The sequence below is a fragment of the Egretta garzetta genome, unplaced genomic scaffold, assembly GCF_000687185.1.
Source record: "Egretta garzetta isolate BGI_Z169 unplaced genomic scaffold, ASM68718v1 scaffold172, whole genome shotgun sequence".
NCBI classification, from domain to species: Eukaryota; Metazoa; Chordata; class Aves; order Pelecaniformes; family Ardeidae; genus Egretta; species Egretta garzetta.
In genome coordinates, this window is record NW_009258951.1 from 1,870,161 (window position 1) to 1,882,137 (window position 11,977).

Sequence of the window (11,977 nt, forward strand, 5' to 3'; positions counted from 1 at the left end):
AGCCCGGGGGGAGCCGCAGAAGCCCGCGGTGGCAGGCGGGTGCTGTGCCGCAGGCTGGAGCAAGCTCTGGGGCTCCATCCTCCTGCTGCCAGCACCCTCCTGCACGCCCGCTGCTCCGAATTTGATGAACCACTCGAGCTTCGCCACAGCCTTTTGCGTGAAATGGGGGCTGGGTTGAAGGTGAAACGCTGGTTACAAAACCTGGCAAGACTTGCCTGTGTGGATGTGAACTCCTAGCTGCACCTGAAACACCTGCCTATACAGATTTCTGATGTTTGTGTCATATGGCTGGTATACATCTCTTGCTGATGTCTCCTGTAGGACTAGGTGCTGCTGAATCCCTCCAAGGAATTTGCACTTACAGCTTGGAGAACAAAAGAAAGCAATATTCTTCAGATACCTCGCTTGCAAACAAATGCAGGGTTTGGATTTGCCTTAGGACAGCGCGTATGTGCTATGTTATCTGGACTTTGTATAAGAATTTGAGTTGTCTTACAAGCACATGAGTTCTACAACAAAATAAGTAAGTCTTACTCACTTTTAAAAATGGAAGGAGTATGTTGAGGTGCAGCCAGGGGTATTAGTGCAGCATTTGGACACGCTGCTCAGCTGGTGTTGGTGCTGACCCCTGTAGCATTGGGGTCCTGGGAGATTGCTTCCATGGTCGGTTGGTGCAGATCCCGATACTGCCACAGCTTTTGCTTCTGGCTGCAGTGTGGCTGGTGCTGCGGCATGGGTGGAGGTGAGCGCCTGCCCTCACAGCACACAGCCCGATGCTGGCACAGCCTCAGGTGGGACCCACTGCAGTTGTGACATACTCTTTCTATAAATCCATCAATCCCTAGGAGTTTTTGCATATTTTTTTTTTTGTGTTTGAAGTGGAAACTGGTTTTAGGGAGCACTCTTAGCCGTATAGTATAGTGACTCAACAGAAAAACTGCTTCATAGGCACAACTCTTGGTCGCTCGTATTGCCTTCTGCAGTTACCTGCTCCCAGGCGGTGTTGGGGCGCGGCTGAGAGGGGCTGTTGGGTGCGTGCTGTTTGCTGTAGCCTGGCCGGGTGGTGGGATTGCTCCCTGTGTCAGGGAGGTCTGCCTGCTGTGGCTCCCTTGCTGCTCCCAGCTCCTGGGCAGAGTTTTCCCTGAGCATGTTCCATCATCTGTTTCAAAGTCAGGTTGCTTTGTTGTTAGCAGTTTTGTGAAGAAAACCAGGCTGGCCTCAGTAACTTTCTTCTGAGTATTTTGGGGAACTTTCACACATTTGCTGATGTGCTGCCACTTCCCTTGGCAAGGTGCTAGTGCCCTGCAAGCCTTTCCTGCCTCTGGCCCTCGGACATCACCCTTGGGAAGTCATACCAGCTACATATGGAAGACAACCTGAAACACTTTGATCATGTGCTGGAACAAATGTCACCTGTTAATTCCCTGATCTGAAGAGGAAACACATCACTTTTTTGGCAGTACCAGCTGAGGTATTCCTTATCCTAAATTCAGTTTCAATCAGAAAAGATACTGGGCGTTGGGTTTTTTTGCTGTGAGATATAACAAAAGTTTGTCATTACTTCAGAACTGAATGGTGTGGAAAGACCTAATGAAATAATGTGTGTTAACTTACCTAACGTGGGTAATAAGCAACATTGGAGTAATTAATTTCATTCATCCTGCTATAATCAAAGACAGGCCTCAGGGTTTTGTTTTACACAAAAAAACTCTTATGTCCTGACTGTCAGTAAGAAAAATTATCTTCCGCTATAGATGTTGCTGAAATATGGGGAAATGAATCAAATGCTTAAGAATTCTTGCTTAACAAGTTCTGCTGAAAGCACAGGTGTTAACGCCTGTCTGAGCCAGAGCCTGACTTTGATCCTGCTTAAGCAGGAGTAAATTAGTTCACTTGGCTGATGCTGCTGGACTTGTGCCAGCACAGTGTAAATGAGACCAAATGTAGGATCATTATAGGAACTGGATATGAAAAAGATTAGAGTAATTCCTTGGCAGGTTTTGTTCCGTGGTCTCTTCCAAATTCTCAAGGCCAGAGCAAGCTTCCCTTTGCTGATGCAGTCCATGTCATTCTCTCGTGTGCTTTTCTGGGGGCTGCTACTAGGTACTGGGTGATGTTTACATAGGACTCCGTCACAACTCCAAAGAGCTCTTCCCTGGAGGGCTGCAGTTAGGAACTGTTTTTCTTCCCTATGTATTGTATTTATTCACACCAAGCTTCATCTGTCACTTTACATGTAGTTTTCCACTATTGTGAGGCTTTCTACCACTGAGTAACTCAGCGGACTGTATCACCTCACAACTCTCTTCCAAATGGCAAACATCTTGATATTCAGCAAAGCCATATGTGGAGCTAGTATTTTTCTTGAGCGATTCAGACAGAAGGTTCTGGTTGCAGAGGGGGAGCAGATTCAGCTTTGGTGACAGACCGTGATTTCAGTTTGCAGGAGTCAGGCTGTTGCTGTTGCCCCGCAACTCAAATTCCCACCTGGCTCTCCTGCTTGTGCTGCAAAGTGGCCCTCTCCAGCAGCAGGGCTGGGAGGCGGCAGGGGCGAGCATCCCCTCAGGCCCTGCCCGTCCTGCCACCCGCCTGGGTGAGCTAGCCTGCGCTGGGGGAAGCCCAGCAGATCCAGCAAGGCAGAGCACGCAAAGTAACTGGGAAGCAACAGCTACTGCCACGCATGCACATGTTAGCACAGCATGCTATGCAGTGTAGTTTTTGCAAAATATTTATTACAAAATAAAAGTAAATATGGCAACAAAACTTAAATAGCAAATGATGCGACACTGGCCATAAAGCTCTTGCTATATTATTAGTCTTTTTACAATAATCAATAGTCAAGTATGTCTCCAAGGGAAGCTGCATGTGCACAGCTTGAGTGTATTTCTATATTGTTGGCTCTAGCTGTTTGGGATACATTAGACGTGTGCCTCCTGTTTTCACCTGTACCTGTCTGTGAGTGGTTGTGCCGTGTGCTGGGCTCACTGATCCCCCTAAAACGGACAGGAGCCGGCAATTCCCACACTCTGTGAAACCTGCCATGCTTTACCCCAGCCCCTCCTCCCCTTTTTTCTTTTAAAAATGCAGCAAATGACCCAACGCCCATCCCTTTTTAATAAGGTAGCAGGAAATGGAGTATCAACACTGAAGTACCTATTGTTCCCCTTTGAGTCACAACTTCTCTTGTGAGAGTTTGCTTGGATTTCTTTCCTTTCCCACCTGCTAAAAACTGTTATTAAAGCTCACTGGTGAGGAATGCAGTCCTTCAAGTCTCTTAAGCTACGTGTCTAATGGAAGCACTCTTTAAATACAATACAATTAAATTAAAAAAGGTGACTGTGTGGGGGGAATCTTCCTAAGGCACCCGAGAATTTAAAAAGACCTTTTCCCACTCATATTACTTACAGGACACTCTTGTTTCTCTTCTCTCCGAAGTTAAAAATGTTGGCTAGTTAGGAACCTTAGCATACAGGATGACATAGTTGAATATAACTTAAAAAAACAGATCAAAAAGAAAAACCTTGGTGAATGTAAAGCGCTATGTCCAGACAGCCTAGATTTCGCTAGCTATGCAAATACATCACGGACAACATGTAGAAATAGTCACGTTAATGCCGAGGTTTCCGTTGTCAGCAAAAAGGTGTGCTATAGCTGTATCAAAAACTAGGCAGTCGCTGTTCAGAATGGCCGCAGCCACCCCGTCGTGGATGGAGCGGGGCGTTGCCTCCCAGGTCAGCCGGCGGCGGTTGCCATTCAGCTCCAGTCTGTATGCAAAGTTCTCTGCTTGCTTACGGGTGCCGATGAGCAGCACGATGGCAAAAAACTGCTGGTGACCTTCGTACTTCTCTTGTTTCTCCAGCACCAGCATGAAGTGGTGACCGAAGCACGACTGCATCATCACCCAGTCAACCGCACCTGGAAGGTTAATGTCTGTGGCAAGAAAAACGATGTCTTCTCCCTGAAGGGTGGTAATGCTTTTGTGGGCGTGCATGAGGTGGGACATCACAGCTTCCAAGGATCCCTGCCATTTACAGGAGGCACCAGGGCATGGGCAGGAGTAGGGACGATACTCACAGATGTCTTCGTGTTCTGGCTTTTCTGTGTGATGGAGTGTCAGAGAGCAGCCTGTTGTGGCGTACTGGAAAAAGACCAAACACAAGCAGTCAGGAAAGGCACCAGCACTAGTGTTTGCTGCTCCCACCTGTCAACTGGAAACACTGGTGATGAACCAGAACTCTTGTTCTCATTGAAAATTTTACATTAGATACTTCTATTTAGCCCTGAATTTAGTGCTGAGCTCTACTTATTTTTATTTCCACTTAAGAATGAATTTTTTGTGTTGTGTTTTTTTTTTTTCTCTAATGCAAGCACTCTGATAAAATGGATTGTAAGGCTGAGTTGTAGTTAGATTTGCTGTTGTAGTTAAATCTGATTGGTCCAGATCAGCTGAAGTGGTCCTGGTTTGTATTTTTCTTTTCATTAAAAAGAACGCAGGATTCTACTTTCATCAAACAGCTACTAGAGTGAAATATTTTTAATAGATGTACCTTATTACCATCACAGAGCAAAAGCACTTCTATTAAATTCAAATGCAGATTCCTCACTGCTTTTTTTAAACTGGAACAGTCTCAACACTGCAGTTGTGAGAAGTGGGAAGAGAGAGGACAATTTTTCACCAAGCATAAAGCTAGTGCACAAGTAAGTACCTTCTTTTTACATTGTTGGGCACATTAGAGGGTTAATTTGCTTTAAACAGCTGGGGATGCTTTTCCTTTTCCTAGTCAGTTCAGTTGTCCACATTGACCATATTGTTTTCACACTATCTCCATAGAGAGAAAAAAGTCTCTTCTATTCTCCCCAAGAGCACAGCTCCCCCAGTCTGTGGGTATCTGTAGCAATACCAACACCACTGCTAATGCTGTCACGCAGGTTACAACATGCCTGCATGGCTGCTTATGGACACTATGGCGCTTCCTTGAGGACAGATATAACCAAGGTATCAATGATTATTTTTGGGCTAACGTGTGCAAGAAGTTTCAGCTCAATGGGTCAAATTCAGCTCAAATGCCCAAGGTGCAAATCACCCATGCTGCAAACACGAGGTATACTGCGCTAGGAATACTGGGACAGAATCTCAACCTTGTGTTTCTGGAGGAGCTTGTTTTATAAGCCACAAAGAGTTAACGTGAGCCTTCACTTACTGCGTCTGCCCCTGCTGCTTAATCCTCTGCTAATGGCTTTATTGCAGGTCGATGCAGCAGAACAAGGTGTCCTCCTGCCAAAGGTAGAAGCCCCATCATGGCAAACGTGTGGCCTGCCATGCCTGTTGCCCTGCCGTGTACCACAGCGACCCAGGTAGGTGTATGCTTCCAGCCCCACCAGCCTCCTGTTTTTTCCTAAGTTAACACTTCCATCATGTAATGTGTTGAAGAGCAGCTCCGAGCCTAACCTCATTAACAAAATTAGTAAGGATATACAAGCCGCTGGTTGAGCAAAACCAGATGTCTATGTGAAAGCAAGCAGTGATGGCTATAGAAGTGAGAGTGTAAGAGCAAGATGAGCAAATAGTAGTGGCTTTGCCCTTCGCTGTGAGAAGTACCTGCTTTTGTGTGCTCCCAAACCCATCACTGTGGGTTTCATTTGATGAGGAGCCCTACCAATGATGGGAGACCGTGAACAGCAAAAACTGACTTGCTGTCTTCATGCTGCTTGGCAAAGGTCATTGATCTTTATCATACCTTTCAAAAGCTTGCGTTTCTCCCTGTGTACAGGTTATACAATACCTTTGAGCTACTTGGCCTGTGCACCTTTTCCACTTCTACCGTGTCCGCCTTGAGATGGGGAGCTAGGGCTGCACACGGTGCTAACAGTGCAGCCATGACACTAGTGCCTGGGCTGGCATGACTGTTTTCTGCTTTTTCAATGCCCTTCTCATCTTTTCTGGTATTCCATGCAGGAAAGTATTATGTACTTCCTTTCATAGTCATTTGTTTAGCACTGTATTTTCTCTCCTAAGAGGAAACTGGTCAGCTCAGAGCTCATCACCAAGTACATGACTTAGCGTGCCATGTTTTTGCCACATATGTCACTCTGCATGTGCTGCTCTGAACTTCACTTTGACAAGATCACTTTCTGAGTGTCCCAAAGCATTTGGAAAACATCAGTTAAGCTTGAAAGTGCTCAGCAGAGGCAGGCCAGTATTATCAACCCTGTAAATGAAGGCAGGCAGGGACACAGGATTAAAGTAACTTGCCTGAAGCCACATGGGAAATCAGTAGCAGAGCTGTGAATAGACTGCCAAGTCCAAATCTCTCCTGCTCTAGCCAGCAGACGCTCCCTCTAGTATACATGTAGCCTGAGATACAAATAGTGCTTCTGGAAAGAAGAGGCCTGCCTGCTCCCATATGTATGTCAGCAACGTTCAGGGACATGGCTATTTTTTTTTTTTTTTTTTTTTTTTTAAACTTTTAAAGAAAAGCCCTGAAGAGGCTGTAGAGGCAGCATTGAACAATATACAGGAGTAAGTTTGTATACAGTAACATGAATGTGCAATTTCTGTTTGCAAGTTGTTTGCTTACATGGGGAAACCTGTCACGCTTTCCCTTGAACTGATGGTGTAGCAGCAGCAGTCTAAGGACATAGCGTGGTTTTGCCTACCTCCTACCACCTGTCTAAAGAAAATTAAAGTGGTTAGTCTGATACTACTTAAGACTTCTTAGTTTATATACAGTCTCACTATACCTTTACAATTTTTAAATCCGAAGTGTTGGTTGTGAGGTGCAGAAAGACTTTCAATTTTTTTCTGCAAAGCAAAGTGTAAGAGTACAGTACAATGAATGTACTGGATTTGCTTTTCTTCAAAAGGACCAGAAGCACATGGAAACTCAGAAACATGGCAATATCTCCAGTTAGAGATGGCTGTGTTAAAGGACCTTGGAAGACTCTTCATGTGAGGTATCTGTCCTAGCTTCCAAGATCAGGGCATTGCCACTCCTAAGAAAGCTGGCAAGAATGGAATTTCAACCCCCTGAAAAATCAAGCCCTGTGTACTTAGATTTTTTTTTTTAATGTATGTAATAACTGGAAAAGTAATTTCCTTTATTATAAGCAAAACTTACTGCTAGGTTGAATTAATCACAGCACTGAGAAATCACTGGTGTACCTATGCAGAAGTTCTGGGGGTTGGTTGGTTTGCTTGTTTCTTTTTCCCTATTATACATTGCTAAATGCCATCCATATAGCTGCCCAGCCAGGCTGCTACCAGAGTGTAAACAAACACTGAATTTGCTGTTGGATATTCTTTTCTTGATGCTGGTCTAGTTTTTGCCCATGTATGTTAGAGGTGAATTCTATTGTAAACTGAAACGCAAGCAGGAACTGCCTACAGTTTTACACAGTGCAAATGGGGAGTGCTGGTTGCACGTCATTTCCATGGCCATGCCAAGATTACTCAAGCATGAACATCTTTGTTTGTCAAGTCCCACCACAAAAGGCTAGCAAAACACGGCAGGGCGCAGATCTTGGCTAATACTCACGGTTACATGAGGACTATGGTTGTGCTGATGACAACAGAGAAAGCTCACGACTCTACTTGCTTTCTCATAGACTTTGGATGACGTGGTTAAATCGAGAAACGCCTCTCCCCACCCTATGCTGCTCAGTTAGCCATGTCACAGTTCCAAGTTTAGCAGCTAATGATCACAGTGTATCTCATGCACTGCTGTGAAAATGAATTCTGGTGGCTCTTTACACAGCTTCAAATTCCTAAGATTTATTTTCTTTCATAGCCAGTATTGGACAAGGACCCCAAAGTTACAGAAGGACCTGTATCCAGAGTAAGTCACCTTCATAACTAGATAGCACCTTTGTATTATTTTCCATTTGCACTTACTTAAAAGATGAAAGAAAATAACTAGTTCCTTTTGGCATTCATTAATTAGGAGTTTGAATGTATTTATGATGTGCACTTTGTCTTCTGCAGATTGCTTAGAGCACTAAAAGGCATTTTATATTTTCAGTAACTTTACTGTGACTTTAAGATTTAAAACCTCCTACAGATTTTTTTTTTTCCAGAAGCTCTGTAAAGTGCAGAGATGCAATAACTGTAATTCTTTCATAAAGCATTTTAAGAACAACAACTATAAACTCAAAAGCAGCTATAGCCACGGGCAACACCAAATCCCCGTTTTCAGTCGGTTCTGTCATGTCTCAGTCCTATTTATTTTGAGTACCATTCACAGTTATCTCTTGAAGCGTAGGGACCTCCTCCGGACAGACCACCATCTCCATCTGTTCTTTCACATTTTCTGGAGCTCTAAGTTCCCCCCCCCTGCCCTGAAAGCTTATGTCAGGTTCCCTTAATGCAGTGAAAACCACAGGTGAGTCAGACCAGGGCCAGGCCCTGGCAGGCAGTGGGCTGGGGTGTGCTGGCTACCCGATAGGCACCCACCGCCAAGGGGCACGGTGGGTCACCTCCCCACTGGCTGCCTGCAACCTACATAAACACTGACTGAGAATTATAGCCCTGACAGTTTGTTGCTGTTTTTGGGCCCAAGAAACAAGAGTGAAAAACATTAACACGTGCTAATTTTACTTTGCAGCTCTTGGGAACAGTGAAAGCAGTGGAGCAGGAATTGCTCACAGCAGAAAAAATCCACATAAAAGAGAGGGTGTGAGAGGTAAGAGGAGCAGAGACTTATTCACACCTCTGCCTCCACAAGGAGCTTCTGGGTGCCTGATGAGTAGGGGGCAGAGAGCTGGTGAGCAGATACTGGTGTGCGGGGAGGACACACGCTCCTGCACGGGTCATACCGCAGCATGGTCTGGGACGTGGGGCTATGCAAGTGCTGTGCTTTTGGGTCCGCAGGTCTGAGCTAGACAACTCACAGGCGCACGTGTGACCACAGCAGCGTGGCATGGGGGAACTCTGCGTCCTGCCAGCAGCACCGCTCGGCTCCCCTGCACACAGCTGGGGCCAGGAGCTGCTGCCACCCCCTGTGCTGCCCCAGCTGTCCCCTCCCACGCACAGTAGCCTAGGGCTTCTCCTGCACTAGGTTCTCACCGGGCAGCTGCGAGGTGCAGCACACCAACCACTACTGGTTTAGTTCTTCTCCAGCTTCGCCCAGCTCTGAACTGGCTTGCAGGTGCTGCACTAAGAAACCAAACCAAGCCCCAAGCCAGCACAAGCCCAGTCCACAGCCTCCTGCCTGTTGCAGCAGCCACCTCTGATGTGCTGACCAGCACAGACCCACACCTTGGGTTATTGCAGAGACCATCAAAACACTGTTGGGTCAGAGCCAAAACTCTCCCAGTCCCATAACCAAGACATTGAGCTGCCTGAGCCCCAGCACTTGCTTCAGCTGTTGCAAACCTCACTGGCGTCTCTCCTTTGCCAGATCACTGCTTTGAAGAGCGCATCAACCGCAGGAGTAATACTTGGAGGAATTTTTGGCAATGCTGTTTTCCTAACTGATTGACATGTGCTAGCCGCCGCCTTATTATTTATATTTAGAGAATGCCCAGCGGGAGAAGCGTTTACAGCTGATAGACCTGAACCAGAACCTGCCTGACAGATGCAGGGATCACTATGAGGTTCTCCTGGAGGAGCATGGGGTGGGGAGTGTTCTTAGGCATGCTTTGTTGGTGCTTACTCCTCTACCCATGGAGAAAGCAGACCTCAAGGGGTGAAAAAGCCAATCCCATCAATTAAGGGCTTAAGAAACCTTTCTGTTACCCAGTGAGTAAAGTAACGCCTGACAGGTAAAGTTAGGAATGTCTTATCTTCGCCTCTTTATGGGGAAGAGTCTGTAGGCTTTTTGCTCCCTCTCCCATGCTTTGTTTACCCACAACACGTGGGGATGAGCAGGCACGAGTCCTGCCTGGCCATCTGGCTGCTGGACAGACTGGCACCCTGTGGGCAGCAGAGCTGCACCTTAGTGCAATGAAGGGCTGTGAGGACTCTGGTCTGGGGAGCTGCTCCAGCCTGGATGCATCACTTTCATTTAGGACAAGCAGGGAATACCAGCTGTCACAGATGAGACCGACAAGACACTTTGGAAAATGAGAACTAGGCCAGCATTTCAGTGAAACCCCCTCACTGTCTGTTTGTGTTCCCTTGGGCTCAGACTGGGTCACAGCTGGGCATGTGGCTCGCTGCACTTGTTGCTGTGTTCAGCAGAGAGGACCCGTGTCCCACCACTGCGCTCCATCTGTTATTGCCACCGTGAGGTTCACTCCCATTCAAGGGTGAGCGGTGAAGCAGCCCCATGCTGTCAAAAGCTCTGCAAGACGTGACAGTGACAGCCGGCCCATCCTGTGACCCAGCTGGCCCCCTGAGGCAGATGGGGCGCTTGCCACCAACCATGCTGTGCTGCTGCAGTCGACACAGACGCTTCGCTCTTCCCGCGGGCTGGCCAGGGAAAGCTGCTGCTAGGGACTGACTTTTCCAGGCAGAGTTGGCGAGTGCCTGCTCGCAGCTCTCACCGGAAAGCTCGCCATGCATCGCCGGAGCCCAGTAGTGCCCGCTCCAGCTCCATCGGTCCCACTGCCAGCCCAACCACGGCTCTCCACAGACAGCTCTGTATTTTAAAACTTTCTTCTCATATTCCACATCAGCAATGGCTCCAGCAGTTCCTGTATCTGTCCTTCCATCACTTCAGCCTGTGGTTTTAAAGTGCTTTTGATATTACGGAGGTATGAGCATCGAGGGGCTCCAGGAAGACATTAAAAAGGACCCGCTCAGCATTACCTGCATGTACGTATCTGCCGTCCTGGTAAATGTCTGTGAGGAAGGATATGCCCTTTAGAGCAGTTCACCTAGTTCTTTTAAACAGAAAACTCACTTTAAAAAAAAAAAAAACCAGACCAAACTTAAATGTTTAATCGCGAATACTGGAATAGTGCTGAGATGGAACAGACTTGAAAAAGAATAATTCAGATGAAATTACTGACCTGACAGCTTACCAGCCCCTGCCCTTCCAAAGGAGGGCTGTGGAGAACTAATGAGAGAGACATGAACAGAATTTCTGCTACTTCCATAAGCCACTTTTTAAAGACTGAGCATCAGAACAGTTTACAATCACTAGGGAAAAGAAAAGAGGTCTAGCCTTTGTATCTACTGATTATGCCAGTACTAAGACAAAATTTAGAGCAGGATTTTCAGTCAACTAGAAAGAATCATTAGAAGTTTTGCTTTTAAAGGCTGGTGGCACTCCTGTCATTTTACTTTAGAAACCTGCAGAACCAGGAAACAGGCTCAGGGAGGCTGGCAAGTGCCTCCTTTTTTGTTCTGTGTTTATGATGGGGAAGAAATAAGGGGAAGAAGGGGACATGGACCAGCAAAAAACAAAGACTTTGCAGAGCTACAGCTTTGCTGTCTGCAGCGGCTCTGGACAAGTCCCATGTGCTGTTGCGGGAGGAGACTCCCCAGGGTATTTTCAGCGTGGGCATTATTGTAAATGCCAAGAAATCATCACCTTCTTCAAACTGCCAAGTGGACCTACTATTGCTTGCGTTGGATGAACCTTAGAAAGCTCCTTAAAGTCTTCTTGTAAGCTGTTTCTGTATCGAAATAGGAATGAAGATGAGACATAAACCCATCGGGAAATTCTGCATCTGTCTGTTCTCCTCTCCTCAGCCTGCAAATCCCAGGGCAGCCCAGGCACGGCCAAACACGACACTTTTACCTACCCCAGCTGGTGAAGTGAAAAATCATTTGGTTTTTCGGACTGAAAGAGGATCACGCCGTTCTTTGCCGCTAAGCGAAAAAACACGCTTCAAGGCCGTGTTTATACCGAAACACCCGAACGGGTAAGCTTTTTCCGCCCCCCTTCTTGCGGAAGGGACTTAATGGGACTGCGAGTCGCCAACACCTGAACTTTTCCACCGAGAAAAGTTTTTTCTTCCATCGTGCCACCACCCCAGCCCATCACCACCTTTTTCCTGGAGGGGGAGGATCTTGTGGGGGGAAGATTAAGAT

At 46.7% G+C, this 11,977-nt stretch overlaps 1 protein-coding gene and 1 long non-coding RNA gene across 3 annotated transcripts; one reads left to right on the forward strand and one right to left on the reverse strand.

The window, feature by feature from the left end:
* Positions 1–3,257: 3,257 nt before the first annotated feature.
* On the reverse strand, positions 3,258–11,644 carry SIAH2 (siah E3 ubiquitin protein ligase 2). The gene is made up of 2 exons (XM_035889995.1): positions 10,361–11,644; positions 3,258–4,138 (listed from the first exon to the last, which is right to left on the reverse strand). The coding sequence occupies exons 1-2, from the start codon at positions 10,499–10,501 to the stop codon at positions 3,581–3,583; spliced, it is 699 nt and encodes a 232-aa protein (XP_035745888.1). The 5' UTR covers positions 10,502–11,644; the 3' UTR covers positions 3,258–3,580.
* On the forward strand, positions 4,138–10,452 carry LOC118451830. Of its 2 annotated transcripts, XR_004841400.1 has the most exons (4): positions 4,138–4,698; positions 5,249–5,355; positions 7,788–7,835; positions 8,601–10,452. It is a non-coding gene; the product is annotated as an uncharacterized LOC118451830 (long non-coding RNA). The 2 variants fall into 2 exon arrangements; XR_004841399.1 differs by lacking the exon at positions 7,788–7,835.
* Positions 11,645–11,977: the final 333 nt, after the last annotated feature.